General features: G+C 41.2%; 1 protein-coding gene across 1 annotated transcript in view; it reads left to right on the top strand.

Annotated features, from left to right (window-relative positions):
* Positions 1-2,594: 2,594 nt before the first annotated feature.
* The window catches only part of LOC131941120 (uncharacterized), a 19,276-nt gene continuing 3,069 nt past the window's right edge, over positions 2,595-18,801 (top strand). Inside the window, exons 1-7 of the mRNA XM_059300130.1 lie at positions 2,595-2,657; positions 3,001-3,175; positions 3,580-3,765; positions 9,629-9,826; positions 11,320-11,547; positions 12,370-12,498; positions 13,503-13,601. Of these exons, the coding sequence (XP_059156113.1) occupies positions 2,595-2,657; positions 3,001-3,175; positions 3,580-3,765; positions 9,629-9,826; positions 11,320-11,547; positions 12,370-12,498; positions 13,503-13,601 (1,078 nt within the window). The remainder of the gene's footprint in view (positions 2,658-3,000; positions 3,176-3,579; positions 3,766-9,628; positions 9,827-11,319; positions 11,548-12,369; positions 12,499-13,502; positions 13,602-18,801) is intronic.

The following is an 18,801-nucleotide window of genomic DNA, read 5'->3' as shown; positions in this document are numbered from 1 at the left end:
TTCATTTGCCACAGATCTGGTTATACAACTAGCATTTTAATAATGTGCAGCGTCAACGTTTAAAAAAAGAACTGAATTAAAGAACCAGTAGGGTATTAATTGTTTTAAAACATGAAATTCAACTTGCTATGAAACTGTCGCAAAAAAAAATAATACATAAAACCTGCATAAAAACCTTTACGATAACCAGATATTAAAGCACTAAGACTTAACATAGGAAAACAATACTTTTTCTTTTTATAAGAATTAATTAAACGCCTTTGTGTAATGATGATAAATGAAACTGGTCTTGACGGATAATGCACCAATAACGTTTTGAGAAGGATCTGGTTATGAGAATACGTTTAGATTAGAAAGTGTTGAACTGCGATAGTATTGGTAATAATTTTTAGAGGACAGATTTGCAATAAAATTAGATCTAAAGTCTGTTTTTGCTAATATTTAGAACACAACAGCTTTTTCATTATAGCTAATGTAAGCAGTGTTCGTTTTTTTTAAAGACATTTTTCTCCGAAATGGTTGGGGGGGGGGGGGGTGACACTTTTGGGGGTTGAGTGGGGGGGGGGCGGACTTAATTTTCGGTGGATTTGCGGACACGGGTGGTATAATTATATTTCGGTCAGGGCGGCGGTAGACCAACTTCGAAAAGATACCCGGAAGAAACTCCGTAACTCTAGGTCCACATTTGTAACTTTTTGTCTTTTTCTAACAGCATGAAAATAGCGTTAGTGCTCTGAAATGGGTCATAAAAAACGCGTACGAAATTAAAATCTACAGCAAAGACGACTATTCTGAGCGCACGACGTATATTGTGTCCCACTGCACTAGAATGCACTCTGAATACAATTCTGTTGAACGGAATAGTCAAAATATAAAAAGTTTCATTATTACATAGAACGAAATCTTTTTAGTAATTTACGGTGTTATTTTAAAAATACTTTTCTGCTTTTAAAAAAATAAATTATGTGGTTTTTTTCCTCGTGTGTTGACAATAATTGCTGGCTTTTTTAAATTGTTTATCGAATCATCTCAGAGCTTTATTATATTACGATATAAATTTCTAGGTCTATATTTAAAAATGATCTAGATCTAGATCTAGATTCAAGATCTACATGTAAGGTGAGTTTTTTATGCTTTTATTTGTACTACACACATGAGAATGTGTGTACGTTGGGGAGTGGTGTGGTGGGATGTCGTGTTGGTTATAGTGTGGGGTGTGAGGGTGGTGTGGTTCGGTGGTGTGTGATTTGACCTATGCCGTGTCTTTTGTGGTGTATGATTGTGGTGTGGTGTGGTACATGGCTAGTGGTGTATGTGTGTGGTGTGGTACATGGTGAGTGGTGTGATGTGAGCTGAGTGATGTTGTGTGGGTCACCTGATTAGGTGTAAGTGTTGCAGTGGGTGCAGGGTGTGGCTTTTAATGAGTTGAGTGTGGTGAGGATTGTTGTATTGGTTATGGAGTGAGATGTGGGGGTGGTGTGGTTCAGATAGTAGTGAGTAGTGATGGTGTGGTGCTTTGTGTAGCGAGCAGTTCATTGTGTCATACGGGCTATGGTACGGTGTTTTATTTCCCTATCTGTTTTTTCTCTTTCCTTTTATTCTTTATGTAAATAAAATATTAAAATTGCAAATATGCTAAATATTTACTAATTCATGATTAGCTTTCTTCGTATTTCCTCCTAATTTTTTTTCTTGGAATGCGTGGGTTTTACTTTCATTTTTTATTCGTTAGTTTAATGAATATGTAGGTGATAGAAATGTAATTTGTATTTGGTACTCATTAGTTTAATGAATATGTAGGTGATAGAAATGTAATTTGTATTTGGTACTCATTAGTTTAATGAATATTTAGGTGATAGAGTTTGTATTTGGTACTCATTAGCTTGACACCCAGAGAAATGACGTTTGTGTTATGTCTACTGAGGGGTGTCCTGATCGCTCTGTTACCTGCGGTGACCTCAGGTAACTGTTAAGTTGTAGCACGTCACTCTAAAAGGTAACTCACTGAACTTGTCTTAAGTAGACGAAGTACGAGGTAACATTTCTGTTTTTCTTGATGTATTCAACATAGATATGTCCTGTCTATTGCTTATACAAATCATGTCTGTTAACATAGACCTATCCTGTCTGTCTAAAGTAAATTTATCATAGACAACCTGTTTGTACCTGCCATGTTTGACATAGACATGTCATGTAAGTCCCTATTGTGTTTAATACAAAAATGTCCTGTCCGTCCTAAATGTGTTGAACACACACCTCACCTGTATGTCTAAAACGTGTTGAACACACACCTCACCTGTATGTCTAAAACGTGTTGAACACACACCTCACCTGTATGTCTAAAATGTGTTGAACACACACCTCACCTGTATGTCTAAAATGTGTTGAACACACACCTCACCTGTATGTCTAAAATGTGTTGAACACACACCTCACCTGTATGTCTAAAATGTGTTGAACACAGACCTTACCTGTCCGTCCTAAACGTGTTGAACACACACCTCACCTGTCTATTCCAGCCACCTGCCCTGCCGGCTGGTTTGGGCCTGAGTGCCGCTTCCGATGCCGGTGTGCAAATCTACGCTGTGACGACAATGGAATGTGCCAGGAGGGGGTCAAGTGTGAGGCCTCGTTTTTCGGACACTATTGTCAATACAGTAAGTCTTCTCTTATTCAGGTCTATTTTATATACAATTTCTATTTTATTCAGCCATTTTAATTTTCTGATTGACCAAGGTCTATTTTCCAGATCACCAATGTCATTTTCCCGTTGATCAATGTCTATTTTCCAGTTGACCACTGTCTATTTTCCAGCTGACCACTGTCTATTTTCCAGTTACCACTGTCTATTTCATGTCTATTTTCCAGTTGACCACTGTCTATTTTCCAGTTGACCACTGTCTATTTTCCAGTTGACCACTGTCTATTTTCCAGTTGACCACTGTCTATTTTCCAGTTGACCACTGTCTATTTTTCAGCTGACTACTGTCTATTTTCCAGTTGACCACTGTCTATTTTCCAGTTGACCTTTCCTCGTCAGCCACAACGGAGGAGACCAGGTTAATTGACAACGACGATAGCACGTGCATCGGCAACGCGGCCAAGACCAGCGTGACCTTCAACTTTACTGACATGGTTGTGGTGGAGTTTGTTCGGATTGTAGTCAACGATGTGGGTGAGTTTCCGGCGATTACCTGTGGTAGGTGAGTTTCCGGCAATTACCTGTGGTAGGTGAGTTTCCGGCAATTACCTGTGGTAGGTGAGTTTCCGGCAATTACCTGTGGTAGGTGAGTTTCCGGCAATTACCTGTGGTAGGTGAGTTTCCGGCAATTACCTGTGGTAAGTGAATTTCCGGCAGTTAGGCTACTTGTGGTAGGTGGCTCGATTGTTTTGCTTGTTTTTACAGGTAATCTAAATATTAGACTAAATTAAACTAGACTTATGTGTGCGCACATAGCCTAAAATATACTGGCATCAACGGTTAAACTGAGTGCTAGGCATGTACGCATTGGTCTTTTGTTTACGCATCTACCCGTCTTATTTTGTACACGCATCGTATAATCTTAAACTCTCTCTTAGGTTTTAGAGACACGATAGGCGTGAGTTATATGAATGCCGATAAAGAAATCAAATGCTCACGCCTCAAACGGCTGGAGATCAACCCCACAACCTCGGAGATCTACTGCTCCCAGCCCGTGGCTACCACCGTGTTTGTGCTCACGGGGACAGGTGTAAAGCACCTGTGTACAGTCAGCTTGAGTGCAGGTGCTAACAAATTTGTCAGCCACAAACGTTGGTCATAAATGAATGGTTTTTTTAATGATAGGATTCGTTGTATCACTGCTGTTTCGATTCACTACAAATTTGCTCTAAGGCAGGGGTCTCCAAACTTTTCAGTCCGAGGGCCGCATTAACTATCACATTTCAGTTCGGGGGCCAGTTTCTTTCAGGCATGTCTTTGATTTTTCTGGGCAAAGTTCCTCAGCCATCACCAACAAACGTTTTTTTTTCCGTGGACAAAAAGATCTCCGCGGGCCGGATGAGAGGACATCGCGGGCCGCATCCGGCCCGCGGGCCGTAGTTTGGAGAACCCTGCTCTAAGGCGATGAGATATTACATGAGGGAGTGGGGGCGGTCTTTTAAGTGAGTATTGTCAGAGTCAAGGATAGTGCAGGGATAGTGCAGGGGTAATGCAGGGATAGTGCATGGATAATATTGTGGTGTGTCCAGTCTAGGGTTTGTAAAATGGTAAGTGTAATGGCCTGGTTTAGTGATAAAGGTAGTGTATGGGGGTTAGTGATAGGGCTGGGGTTAAAGCTACGGTTAAGGAAGGTAAGGATTGGTGCTTAGGTTAGGGCTAGGTCGGTGCTAGTGTGTGGGTCACTAAGGTCATGACGGATGGTTATAAAGGATAGAAATGTGCGGCTTAGTGTTGAGGTAGCGGGCTATATATGTTATAGGTGATAGAAATGTGCGGCTTAGTGTTGAGGTAGCGGGCTATATATGTTATAGGGGATAGAAATGTGCGGCTTAGTGTTGAGGTAGCGGGCTATATATGTTATAGGTGATAGAAATGTGCGGCTTAGTGTTGAGGTAGCGGGCTATATATGTTATAGGGGATAGAAATGTGCGGCTTAGTGTTGAGGTAGCGGGCTATATATGTTATAGGGGATAGAAATGTGTGGCTTAGTGTTGAGGTAGCAAATGTTATAGGTGATAGAAATGTGTGGCTTAGTGTTGAGGTAGCGGGCTATATATGTTATAGGGGATAGAAATGTGCGGCTTAGTGTTGAGGTAGCGGGCTATATATGTTATAGGGGATAGAAATGTGTGGCTTAGTGTTGAGGTAGCGGGCTATATATGTTATAGGGGATAGAAATGTGTGGCTTAGTGTTGAGGTAGCGGGCTATATATGTTATAGGGGATAGAAATGTGTGGCTTAGTGTTGAGGTAGCAAGTGTTATAGGTGATAGAAATGTGTGGCTTAGTGTTAAGGTAGCGGGCTATAAATGTTACAGGGGATAGAAATGTGTGACTTAGTGTTGAGGTAGCGGGCTATATATGTTATAGGGGATAGAAATGTGTGGCTTAGTGTTGAGGTAGCGGGCTATATATGTTACAGGGGATAGAAATGTGTGGCTTAGTGTTGAGGTAGCGGGCTATATATGTTACAGGGGATAGAAATGTGTGGCTTAGTGTTGAGGTAGCAAATGTTATAGGGGATAGAAATGTGCGGCTTAGTGTTGAGGTAGCGGGCTATATATGTTACAGGGGATAGAAATGTGTGACTTAGTGTTGAGGTAGCGGGCTATAAATGTTACAGGGGATAGAAATGTGTGACTTAGTGTTGAGGTAGCGGGCTATAAATGTTACAGGGGATAGAAATGTGTGACTTAGTGTTGAGGTAGCAAATGTTATAGGTGATAGAAATGTGTGGCTTAGTGTTGAGGTAGCAAATGTTATAGGTGATAGAAATGTGTGGCTTAGTGTTAAGGTAGCGGGCTATAAATGTTACAGGGGATAGAAATGTGTGACTTAGTGTTGAGGTAGCGGGCTATAAATGTTACAGGGGATAGAAATGTGTGACTTAGTGTTGAGGTAGCGGGCTATAAATGTTACAGGGGATAGAAATGTGTGACTTAGTGTTGAGGTAGCAAATGTTACAGGGGATAGAAATGTGTGACTTAGTGTTGAGGTAGCGGGCTATAAATGTTACAGGGGATAGAAATGTGTGACTTAGTGTTGAGGTAGCGGGCTATAAATGTTACAGGGGATAGAAATGTGTGACTTAGTGTCGAGGTAGCGGGCTATAAATGTTACAGGGGATAGAAATGTGTGACTTAGTGTTGAGGTAGTAGACTATATATGTTATAGGGGATAGAAATGTGTGACTTAGTGTTGAGGTAGCGGGCTATATATGTTACAGGGGATAGAAATGTGTGACTTAGTGTTGCAGTAGCAAATGTTATAGGTGATAGAAATGTGTGGCTTAGTGTTGAAGTAGCAAATGTTATAGGGGATAGAAATGTGTGACTTAGTGTTGAGGTAGTAGGCTATATATGTTATAGGGGATAGAAATGTGTGGCTTAGTGTTGAGGTAGCAAATGTTATAGGGGATAGAAATGTGTGGCTTAGTGTTGAGGTAGCGGGCTATATATGTTATAGGGGATAGAAATGTGTGGTTTAGTGTTGAGGTAGCAAATGTTATAGGGGATAGAAATGTGTGGCTTAGTGTTGAGGTAGCAAATGTTATAGGGGATAGAAATGTGTGGCTTAGTGTTGAGGTAGCGGGCTATATATGTTATAGGTGATAGAAACATGTGCTTTAGCAATGAGACATCAGATTGGGTTTTCAAGCAAGTAGTTTTGTCGATTTAATTTAAAGCAAACGGCATGGAGAGATTTAATTCTACTAATTGTAAAATATCTACTTTATGTTATACTAGCCGTCCCGGCCAGGCCCTGCTCTGGCTTCTGTAATAAAACCTTTCTGTTAAAGACCATTACCTGTGTGTTTAGTAATCATTCTATACCCGGCATTGCCCACCCAAACCACAACCAACCAAAACCAAAACAAAAAAACGCAAACATAACGCTAACACAATTACAAATACAAACGAAAACAAAAACCTAACAACAAAACCAACCACAACCACAAACACCAATACAAACACAAAGAAAAAACAAACAAAAAAGCAAACGAAAACAAACCAAATCCAAACGCAAAACCAACCAAAAACACAAATACAAACCCATAGAAAAAAACACAAACAAAAACGAAAAAAAGAAAGAACAAAAACGAACCAAATCAAAACGCAACCACTAACGCAAACCCACCTAAACACAAAGAAAACACTAACGCGAACATAAACGCCCAGGGCAGAATCGCCTGTTTTAGCTTAATAAACGACTATAGTACCCCAACTTATTCATAGTTTTTGCACTCACTTAAACGAACGCGCCTGTTTCAATTTAATGAACAATTATAATACTCCAAGCTTATCCGTAAAATACCTACAACATTTGCTCTTGATCAATCCCCGCTAATTATGTAATTATTTTTTTCCCAACACCAAAACAAAGTAATAAAAAGTAAATGCTTTTCCACTAATGCAATGGTTTTATAAAGGGAAGTAATTGTGTTTTCCTAATTTATCAAAGGGAAGTAAGCGCTATAGGACTAAATAAAGACATAATTAGAATTTTTGTAAAAGATGATATTTTTTTAAAATTGTGTTTAATGAACATGCCGACAATTATTACTTTCAGTTTGAAAAATGAAAATTATTTCCCAACACTTTCAATGGTAATTTTTTAGCTCATAAATTTAGACAAATGCGCACGGTAATATTCTAACACTTTAATCCATGGAAGTATGTCAACGATATACATATGTTTATATACATACAGAACTGAGCTTTATATATTAGATTTTCACATCTAGATACAAAACAATGTGTAAATCAAAACATACATTCATATCTTTTTATGAACAGCTTTTGAATGCAATGCAACAATTGTTAAATAAATGAAACTAAATTAATCAAATCGCTTAATGTGATATCAATGATTTAAAAAGTATATCTAAACAAATCTTTGAATTTTTAAATACTTGTGATAATAAAAGTTATGTACATTATTTATTTCCAAGTAAATAAGCGTAATATAATTACATTGTCCTAGCATTTAGACTGAAGATCTATTTTTAAAATACCAGGACGAGACAAGCACTAAAACAAACGACAAGTACATTATTTAATTCCAAGTAAATAAGCATATCACTACATTATCCTAGAATTTAGATTTAAGATCTATTTTTAAAACACCAGGACGAGACCTAGCACCGAAACAAACAAGTACATTATTTATTTCCTAGTAAATGAGCATGATATCACTACATTATCATAGTATTTAGACTGAAGATCTATTTTAACACGTTTTTCTTAACTCAGCTTCGCGTTTGTTTGTTTGGTTGTTTGGATGTTTGTTGTTAAAATTGACATCGAAAATTAGCCCACTTCTGATTGCTCTAGAGACCTGAAATTTGGCATGCATGCTACTTTCGCCTAACAATTTCAGATGCAATCATAAAAACTAGCAATTAGTGACCGTAATTAGCTTAATTTAATTACGCCCCAAGGACCATAAAATTGAGGACATGATTTCTAAAGATACCGACAAGACTGGAGGCCTGTTGACACAGTTACTTCGGCCCCAATCGATGTGAGCGCGCTGGCCGTGATCGTATAGTGGTTAGTACTTCGCGTTGTGGCCGCGACAAATCAGGTTCGAATCCTGGTCGCTCAAGATTTTTAGTCCGTGTATTTATAAACACTTTTTTAAAAACCACGTTTTTCATGTGTAGCAACGGACTAAAAAGGAGAAAATAAAATACTTAAAAAAAACTTTTTAAAAAAACACGTTTTTTATGTGTAGCAACGGACTAAAAAGGAGAACGGACACGGTAACACATTGTTAACGGTGACACGGTTGGTACGCTGGGCATGCTAAAATACACATAAACACGTTTTTCCTTAACTCAGCTTCGCGTTTATTTGTTTGTTTATGGGAGATTTGATCACGTGATTCGTGAGTAGATCTCCAGGCCAGCAACGTAAATTACACCCTTTCTCTGTTTAAAGCGTATCGGTCGCTCAAGATTTTTTTAGTCCGTGTATTTAAAAACACTTAGTCAAGTCATACTTAATCAAGTGATTAGATAAAGTAGAAAATAAACTATATAAAAAACTTTTTAAAAACCACGTTTTTCATGTGTAGCAACGGACTAAAAAGGAGAAAATAAAATACTTAAAAAAAACTTTTTAAAAAACCACGTTTTTCTTGTTGACTAAAAAGTAGAAAATAACTATTTACATACATTTGATGACAAAATCGTGGGTCGGGCAGATGGGTCGGGAAATTTGATGGTGAACGTACCCACGTTTTTTGTCATCAAATGTATGTAAATAGTTATTTTCTACTTTTTAGTCAACAAGAAAAACGTGGTTTTTTAAAAAGTTTTTTTTAAGTATTTTATTTAAAAACCAGGACGAGACCTAGCACCGAAACAAACGACGAGTACATTATATATTTCTCAGTAAATTAGCATGATATCATTACGTTATCCCAGAATTTAGACTGAAGATCTATTTTTAAAACACCAGGACGAGACCTAGCACCGAAACAAACGACGAGTACATTATATATTTCCAAGTAAATTAGCATGATATCATTACATTATCCCAGAATTTAGACTGAAGATCTATTTTTAAAACACCAGGACGAGACCTAGCACCGAAACAAACGACGAGTACATTATATATTTCCAAGTAAATTAGCATGATATCATTACATTATCCCAGAATTTAGACTGAAGATCTATTTTTAAAACACCAGGACGAGACCTAGCACTAAAAACAACGACGAGTACATTATATATTTCCAAGTAAATTAGCATGATATCATTACATTATCCCAGAATTTAGACTGAAGATCTATTTTTAAAACACCAGGACGAGACCTAGCACTAAAAACAACGACGAGCACATTATATATTTCCAAGTAAATTAGCATGATATCATTACATTATCCCAGAATTTAGACTGAAGATCTATTTTTAAAACACCAGGACGAGACCTAGCACTAAAAACAACGACGAGCAGCTCCTTGGTGGAAGCCCAGATGGTGTCTGATTACGCCGTGGACTTTGACGTGAACTCATTGACCTGCTTCCAGACCCAGGTGTCGTTGACTTCCAAGGTGTTCCTCAACGTGGACTTCCCGTTTCCCTTCAGTCTTTTTAAAATAGTTCTCCGGAACTACCGAGGTATGGTGTCCAATGGTGTCCTAAGTTTTTTTTCCAGACATTTTGTTTCTGTGTGTGTGTGGTGTAAGGGGGGAGGGGTACCTGAAATTTTGAGGACAGGGGGGAGGGGCGTTCGGACACTAGGATTAAGTACATATTTTCTATTTTAATTATACATTTTTAAAAAATTTCGTACGAGTAGGATGGGGGGGGGTGAAACAAGCTCCGCCCCAACCCCACAAAGAGATACCCGCAAGAATCCCGGGTTGTGTTTAAGGTAGAAGATACACCAGATTAACTTTTTAAATATGAAATTTATGACATTATATATTTCTTATCCTGAATCCACATACATTTTTTTTTACATTGATACAACTTGTTGATTTTAAATCACACGAATTATTTTTAGTTTCATTTGCTTGTGTATGTATCCCACCGATACATTTCTGCTTAGCAACCAGTATTTATACTTGGTTACCGTCAGAATAAAACTTACATTCAACTATTTTCCCACGGTAGTTATCTCAACCAAATGGTTTAGTTGGTGGATTTTTTTTTTGTTGAATAAAAAATACGCAATTTGTAACACATCATTGTTAACAGCCAAGGGGGATAAATAATAAGTTATAATTTATTGGGTTTCGGGTCCTGTTTGACTGCAACTGTTGATGTAGTTTTTTTTTTATTGTTCTTCGGTGAGCGATATTTACCCGGGTTTCATGTCATGTGTCCTCTGGGATTCTGGGTGGTTCATTCAAACCCAAAGCTGCTGCGGACACGGACAGTGCCGTTGCTTATGATAAGTAGATCATGTACACCTAATGAAGGGCTACTGTTTTCCACAGTATTTTCTACAGTTTTTCTACATTTTCTCCTGTCTACATAGCCAGTTGGCTTGGATGTTAATGTCAATAAATCCAGTAGTTGACAACAACAGTGTCGTTCCATTGTGTGCTATACCTCTCAGGGTCAGCCCTTTTAAACATAACACATCATTGGGTGATAAGCATACCCACTGAGGCAGTGTTACACAATTCATATTTAGCATTACTTGTTCTGCACATTTAGTAAAAGAAAAAAATAATTCATTATTTTGTCTTTTAATTAGATTTAATGGAGCAATGTAAAGCCTTTTCTGTTTGAAATTCAAGTCATTGATAAATATTTCCATGCGAAATCTCCCCTAAACAGCTACAGTTCTGTTGATACTAATCTAAAGGCAGATACGCGAATAAATTTTGTCACAAACATTCAAAACCTAGCTCGTTTCACTAATTAGGGTTTAGATTACCTTCCCGGATAATCTCGTATTTTACTTTAGCGGAATGAGCAGATTCCAACCATTTTACGGTGCCTAATATGTGTCCAAGAATGCCATTAATCTGAAATTTTAAATTCATAAAATCTATTATTTCATTTATTAATAGATTGGAAAATGAAATCCAATAAACGAAACAGTGGGCTTCTAATCTATTGCACTACGTCATAAATTCGCCCATTTACCTATCTAACAGAGGGCTTGTACGACATGCTGAACAACTTCACCATCCAGTACAACGATCGGGACGCCAAAGCTATCACCAACGAACAGATCCGATACATGGTCGCCAAGCGTGAGTACAGCATCCTGCCCAAGGTTAACGTCAGCCAACTCGTCAAGAACATCCAGATCTTGTCCGAGGACAAGAGCGTGGTACAGAATGGATATGTTCTTTCTGTGTGTTTATTTCAGGCTTTAGGGGGTAAGTTTGTGTAGGGATATGTTCTTTCTGTGTGTTTATTTCAGGCTTTAGAGGGTAAGTTTATGGAGGGATATGTTCTGTCTGTGTGTTTATTTCAGGCTTTAGGGGGTAAGTTTATGTAGGTACATGTTCTCTCCGTTCTTCCAGGCTTTAGGGGGAAAGTTTATGTAGGTACATGTTCTCTCCGTTCTTCCAGGCTTTAGGGGGAAAGTTTATGTAGGTACATGTTCTCTCCGTTCTTCCAGGCTTTAGGGGGTAAGTTTATGGAGGGATATGTTCTTTCTGTGTGTTTATTTCAGGCTTTAGGGGGTAAGATTATGTAGGGATATGTTCTTTCTGTCTGTTTATTTCAGGCTTTAGGGGGTAAGTCTATGTAGGTACATGTTCTCTCCGTTCTTCCAGGCTTTAGGTGGTAAGTTTATGTGGGGATATGTTTTTCTGTGTGTTTATTTCAGGCTTTAGGGGGTAAGATTATGTAGGGATATGTTCTTTCCGTGTGTTTATTTCAGGCTTTAAGGGGTAAGTTTATGTAGGAACATGTTCTCTCTGTGTGTTTATTTCGGGCTTTAGGGGGTAAGTTTATGTAGGTACATGTTCTCTACGTTCTTCCAGGCTTTAAGGGGCAAGTTTATGTAAGGACATGTTCTCTCTGTTTGTTTATTTCAAGCTTTAGGTGTAAGTTTATGTAGGTATATAGACTTCACTATCATAATTGATCTCATATAGACTATATGCACAGAACCTTAACTATTCACACAATTATTTTCATATAGACTGTACGTTCCATAACCTTCACTATTCTCACAATTTCTTCTCATTTAGGCTGTCCCCCGGGGGGGTCGGGGCTTGACTGTTCCACCGACTGCAGTCACTGTGCAGGGAAGGAATGTAACATCATTGGGCTGTGTTACAACTGTACTACAAGGAACAATGTAACATCGTGCAAGCGATGTAAGTATACAACACTTCAAGGAACAATGTAACATCGTGCAAGCGATGTAAGTATACAATACATCGTGTGTTGAGCTAGGCGGGTGTTCACATTCTATTTCACAATGTATATTTTTTTTAATTGACCGGCCTTTATTTTTTGTATTAACCGGCCAAATATTTTTTGCATTGACCGGCCATAATTTGTTTTCTTTGTATTGACCGGCCTTAATTTTTATTTTTGTATTGACCGACTTTTATTTTTTGTATTGTCCGACCCTTATTTTTTTGTATTGACCGGCCTTTATTTTATTTTATTTACCGGCCTTTATTTTATTTTATTTACCAGCCTTTATTTTATTTTATTTACCGGCCTTTATTTTATTTTATTTACCGGCCTTTATTTTATTTACCGGCCTTTATTTTATTTTATTTACCGGCCTTTATTTTATTTTATTTACCGGCCTTTATTTTATTTTATTTACCGGCCTTTATTTTATTTTATTTACCGGCCTTTATTTTATTTTATTTACCGGCCTTTATTTTATTTTATTTACCGGCCTTTATTTTATTTACCGGCCTTTATTTTATTTTATTTACCGGCCTTTATTTTATTTTATTTACCGGCCTTTATTTTATTTTATTTACCGGCCTTTATTTTATTTTATTTACCGGCCTTTATTTTATTTTATTTACCGGCCTTTATTTTATTTTATTTACCGGCCTTTATTTTATTTTATTTACCGGCCTTTATTTTATTTTATTTACCGGCCTTTATTTTATTTTATTTACCGGCCTTTATTTTATTTTATTTACCGGCCTTTATTTTATTTTATTTACCGGCCTTTATTTTATTTTATTTACCGGCCTTTATTTTATTTTATTTACCGGCCTTTATTTTATTTTATTTACCGGCCTTTATTTTATTTTATTTACCGGCCTTTATTTTATTTTATTTACCGGCCTTTATTTTATTTTATTTACCGGCCTTTATTTTATTTTATTTACCGGCCTTTTTTTTGCAGCATGTGGCAACTGTGGGGGGGACGGGTCTTGTGACGTCAATACCGGCGTGTGCAAGCATGAGTGTAAGCCCGGCTTCAAGGGCCTCATGTGTCACCAGCGTGAGTACCACATTGTCTTGTGTGGGCCACTTGTGTCACCAGTACCACATCGTCTTGTGTGGGCCTCATGTGTCACCAGTACCACATTGTGTGGGCCTCATGTGTCACCAGTACCACATTGTGTGGGCCTCATGTGTCACCAGTACCACATTGTATTGTGTGGGCCTCATGTCACCAGTACCACATTGTGTGGGCCTCATGTGTCACCAGTACCACATTGTGTGGGCCTCATGTGTCACCAGCGTGAGTACCACATTGTCTTGTGTGGGCCTAATGTGTCACCAGTACCTGTTTGTATTGTGTGGGCCTCATGTGTCACCAGTACCACATTGTATTGTGTGGGCCTCATGTGTCACCAGTACCACATTGTGTGGGCCTAATGTGTCACCAGTACCACATTGTATTGTGTGGGCCTCATGTGTCACCAGTACCACATTGTATTGTGTGGGCCTCATGTGTTACCAGTACCACATTGTGTAGGCCTCATGTGTCACTAGTACCACATTGTGTGGGCCTCATGTGTCACCAGTAACACATTGTGTGGGCCTCATGTGTCACCAGTACCACATCGTGTGGGCCTCATGTGTCACCAGTACCACATTGTGTGGGCCTCATGTGTCACCAGTACCACATTGTGTGGGCCTCATGTGTCACCAGCGTGAGTACCACATTGTCTTGTGTGGGCCACTTGTGTCACCAGTACCACATCGTCTTGTGTGGGCCTCATGTGTCACCAGTACCACATTGTGTGGGCCTCATGTGTCACCAGTACCACATTGTGTGGGCCTCATGTGTCACCAGTACCACATTGTATTGTGTGGGCCTCATGTCACCAGTACCACATTGTGTGGGCCTCATGTGTCACCAGTACCACATTGTGTGGGCCTCATGTGTCACCAGCGTGAGTACCACATTGTCTTGTGTGGGCCTAATGTGTCACCAGTACCACATTGTATTGTGTGGGCCTCATGTGTCACCAGTACCACATTGTATTGTGTGGGCCTCATGTGTCACCAGTACCACATTGTGTGGGCCTAATGTGTCACCAGTACCACATTGTATTGTGTGGGCCTCATGTGTCACCAGTACCACATTGTATTGTGTGGGCCTCATGTGTTACCAGTACCACATTGTGTAGGCCTCATGTGTCACTAGTACCACATTGTGTGGGCCTCATGTGTCACCAGTAACACATTGTGTGGGCCTCATGTGTCACCAGTACCACATCGTGTAGGCCTCATGTGTCACCAGTACCACAATTGTGTGGGCCTCATGTGTCACCAGTACCACATTGTGTGGGCCTCATGTGTCACCAGTAACACATTGTGTGGGCCTCATGTGTCACCAGTACCACATTGTGTGGGCCTCATGTGTCACCAGTAACACATTGTGTGGGCCTCATGTGTCACCAGTACCACATTGTGTGGGCCTCATGTGTCACCAGTAACACATTGTGTGGGCCTCATGTGTCACCAGTACCACATTGTGTGGGCCTCATGTGTCACCAGTACCACATTGTGTAGGCCTCATGTGTCACCAGTACCACAATTGTGTGGGCCTCATGTGTCACCAGTACCACATTGTGTGGGCCTCATGTGTCACCAGTAACACATTGTGTGGGCCTCATGTGTCACCAGTAACACATTGTGTGGGCCTCATGTGTCACCAGTACCACATTGTGTGGGCCTCATGTGTCACCAGTAACACATTGTGTGGGCCTCATGTGTCACCAGTAACACATTGTGTGGGCCTCATGTGTCACCAGTAACACATTGTGTGGGCCTCATGTGTCACCAGTAACACATTGTGTGGGCCTCATGTGTCACCAGTACCACATTGTGTGGGCCTCATGAGTCACCAGTAACACATTGTGTGGGCCTCATGTGTCACCAGTAACACATTGTGTGGGCCTCATGTGTCACCAGTAACACATTGTGTGGGCCTCATGTGTCACCAGTACCACATTGTGTGGGCCTCATGTGTCACCAGTACCACATTGTGTGGGTCTCATGTGTCACCAGTAACACATTGTGTGGGCCTCATGTGTCACCAGTACCACATTGTGTGGGTCTCATGTGTCACCAGTAACACATTGTGTGGGCCTCATGTGTCACCAGTACCACATTATCTTGTGTGTTCCTCATGTGTCATCAGTACCACATTGTGTGGGCCTCATGTGTCACCAGTACCACATTGTGTGGGCCTCATGTGTCACCAGTACCACATTGTGTGGGTCTCATGTGTCACCAGTAACACATTGTGTGGGCCTCATGTGTCACCAGTACCACATTGTGTGGGCCTCATGTCTCAACAGTACCACATTGTGTGGGCCTCATGTGTCACCAGTACCACATTGTGTGGGCCTCATGTGTCACCAGTACCACATTGTGTGGGCCTCATGTGTCACCAGTACCACATTGTCTTGTGTGGGCCTCATGTGTCACCAGTACCACATTGTCTAGTGTGGGCCTCATGTGTCACCAGTACCACATTGTTTGGGCCTCATGTGTCACCAGTACCACATTGTGTGGCCCTCATGTGTCACCAGTACCACATTGTGTGGGCCTCATGTGTCACCAGTACCACATTGTGTGGGCCTCATGTGTCACCAGTACCACATTGTGTGGGCCTCATGTGTCACCAGTACCACATTGTGTGGGCCTCATGTGTCACCAGTACCACATTGTGTGGGCCTCATGTGTCACCAGTACCACATTATGTGGCCCTCATGTGTCACCAGTACCACATTGTGTGGGCCTCATGTGTCACCAGTACCACATTGTGTGGGCCTCCTGTGTCACCAGTACCACATTGTGATGGCCTCATGTGTCACCAGTACCACATTGTCTTGTGTGGGCCTCATGTGTCACCAGTACCACATTGTGTGGGCCTCATGTGTCACCAGTACCACATTATGTGGCCCTCATGTGTCACCAGTACCACATTGTGTGGGCCTCATGTGTCACCAGTACCACATTGTGTGGGCCTCCTGTGTCACCAGTACCACATTGTGATGGCCTCATGTGTCACCAGTACCACATTGTCTTGTGTGGGCCTCATGTGTCACCAGTATCACATTGTGTGGGCCTCATGTGTCACCAGTACCACATTGTCTTGTCTGGGCCTCATGTGTCACCAGTACCACATTGTCTTGTGTGGGCCTCATGAGTCACCAGTACCACATTGTATGGCCTCATGTGTCACCAGTACCACATTGTGTGGGCCTCATGTGTCACCAGTACCACATTGTGTGGGCCTCATGAGTCACCAGTACCACATTGTATGGCCTCATGTGTCACCAGTACCACATCGTATTGTGTGGGCCTCATGCAACTATATTGTAAATAAAAGCTTTACTGGGAAAAAATGCATATAAACGTTTTAATGACAACCTTTTTCTTTAATTATAGAATAACGAGCCGGCCCGCGGCATAACATACGCCGCTATTTAGTTATTTCTAATTTTCAATAATTCATAATTTGTGAATTCGACAGTACCAACGCTGACACTGAAAATATTTCTTTAAAACACTATAAGTAGCTCGTTAAGGACCATAACCCCCCCCCCCTTCCTTCCCCCCCCTCCCCCCCCCCCCCTACGTTTAAAATCGTTGGCTCTGCTTGTAAACATTTAGAGTGAACACAGCTCACTAAAACCATGTAGGGGTGGGGAGGTAGGGAGAGCGTTTGCAGCTTGTTTTCTAACGACTCGAAGAGGAGAATTATATATATAGATACACTATTTAAATGAGTTTGTTCCTAAATATTATTATATATTATCTGCAAAGGGTAAACTAAATCATTTAGTTCAAAGATTGGATCTTCAAACAGACAAAACTACTCGATGGTTGAAAGTAGAAGTGTATAAATAATGTAATATCATCATTTCTTTAGGATGTGCCCAATGTGGCGAGGACGGGAAGTGCGACCGTATTACTGGAAGATGTACGGGTGAATGTAAGCCGGGCTTCAAGGGAACGGATTGCTCTGAAGGTTCGTGGGTTTAAGCAGTCAGTCTTTGGGCGATAGCATTAGCATGACCATAACCTAGCGTCACTACTGCTGGAGTATGAGCCGCCAACTACAGCCTTCCAGAGTTCTCTGTCCTGCTGGATTATGGGCCACCAACTACAGCTCTCCAGAGTTCTCTGTCCTGCTGGAGTATGGGCCGCCAATCACAGCTCTTCAGAGTTCTCTGTCCTGCTGGAGTATGGGCCACCAACTACAGCTCTCCAGAGTTCTCTGTCCTGCTGGAGTATGGGCCGCCAACTACAGCTCTTCAGAGTTCTCTGTCCTGCTGGAGTATGGGCCGCCAACTACAGCTCTTCAGAGTTCTCTGTCCTGCTGGAGTATTGTGGTATGGGCCACCAACTACAGCCCTCCAGAGTTCTCTGTCCTGCTGGAGTATGGGCCACCAACTACAGCTCTCCAGAGTTCTCTGTCCTGTTGGAGTATGGGCCACCAACTACAGCTCTCCAGAGTTCTCTGTCCTGCTGGAGTATGGGCCACCAATTTCAGCTCTCCAGAGTTCTCTGTCCTGCTGGAGTATGGGCCGCCAACTACAGCTCTCCAGAGTTCTCTGTCCTGCTGGAGTATGGGCCGCCAACTACAGCTCTCCAGAGTTCTCTGTCCTGCTGGAGTATGGGCCACCAACTACAGCTCTCCAGAGTTCTCTGTCCTGCTGGAGTATGGGCCGCCAACCACAGCTCTTCAGAGTTCTCTGTCCTGCTGGAGTATGGGCCGCCAACTACAGCTCTCCAGAGTTCTCTGTCCTGCTGGAGTATGGGCCGCCAACCACAGCTCTTCAGAGTTCTCTGTCCTGCTGGAGTATGGGCCGCCAACCACAGCTCTCCAGAGTTCTCTGTCCTGCTGGAGTATGGGCCACCAACTACAGCTCTCTAGTTCTCTGTCATGCTGGAGTATGGGCCACCAACTACAGCTCTCTAGTTCTCTGTCCTGCTGGAGTATGGGCCACCAACTACAGCTCTCTAGTTCTCTGTCATGCTGGAGTATGGGCCACCAACTACAGCTCTCTAGTTCTCTGTCATGCTGGAGTATGGGCCACCAACTACAGCTCTCTAGTTCTCTGTCATGCTGGAGTATGGGCCGCCAACTACAGCTCTCCTGAGTTCTCTGTCCTGCTGGAGTATGGGCCGCCAACTACAGCCTTCCAGAGTTCTCTGTCCTGCTGGAGTATGGG

This window comes from Physella acuta, unplaced genomic scaffold (assembly GCF_028476545.2).
Source record: "Physella acuta isolate Inbredline_101_S28 unplaced genomic scaffold, ASM2847654v3 ptg000346l, whole genome shotgun sequence".
Taxonomy (NCBI): Eukaryota; Metazoa; Mollusca; class Gastropoda; family Physidae; genus Physella; species Physella acuta.
The sequence above is the reverse complement of the archived record's forward strand: the minus strand, read 5'-3'. Positions and strand labels throughout refer to the sequence as shown.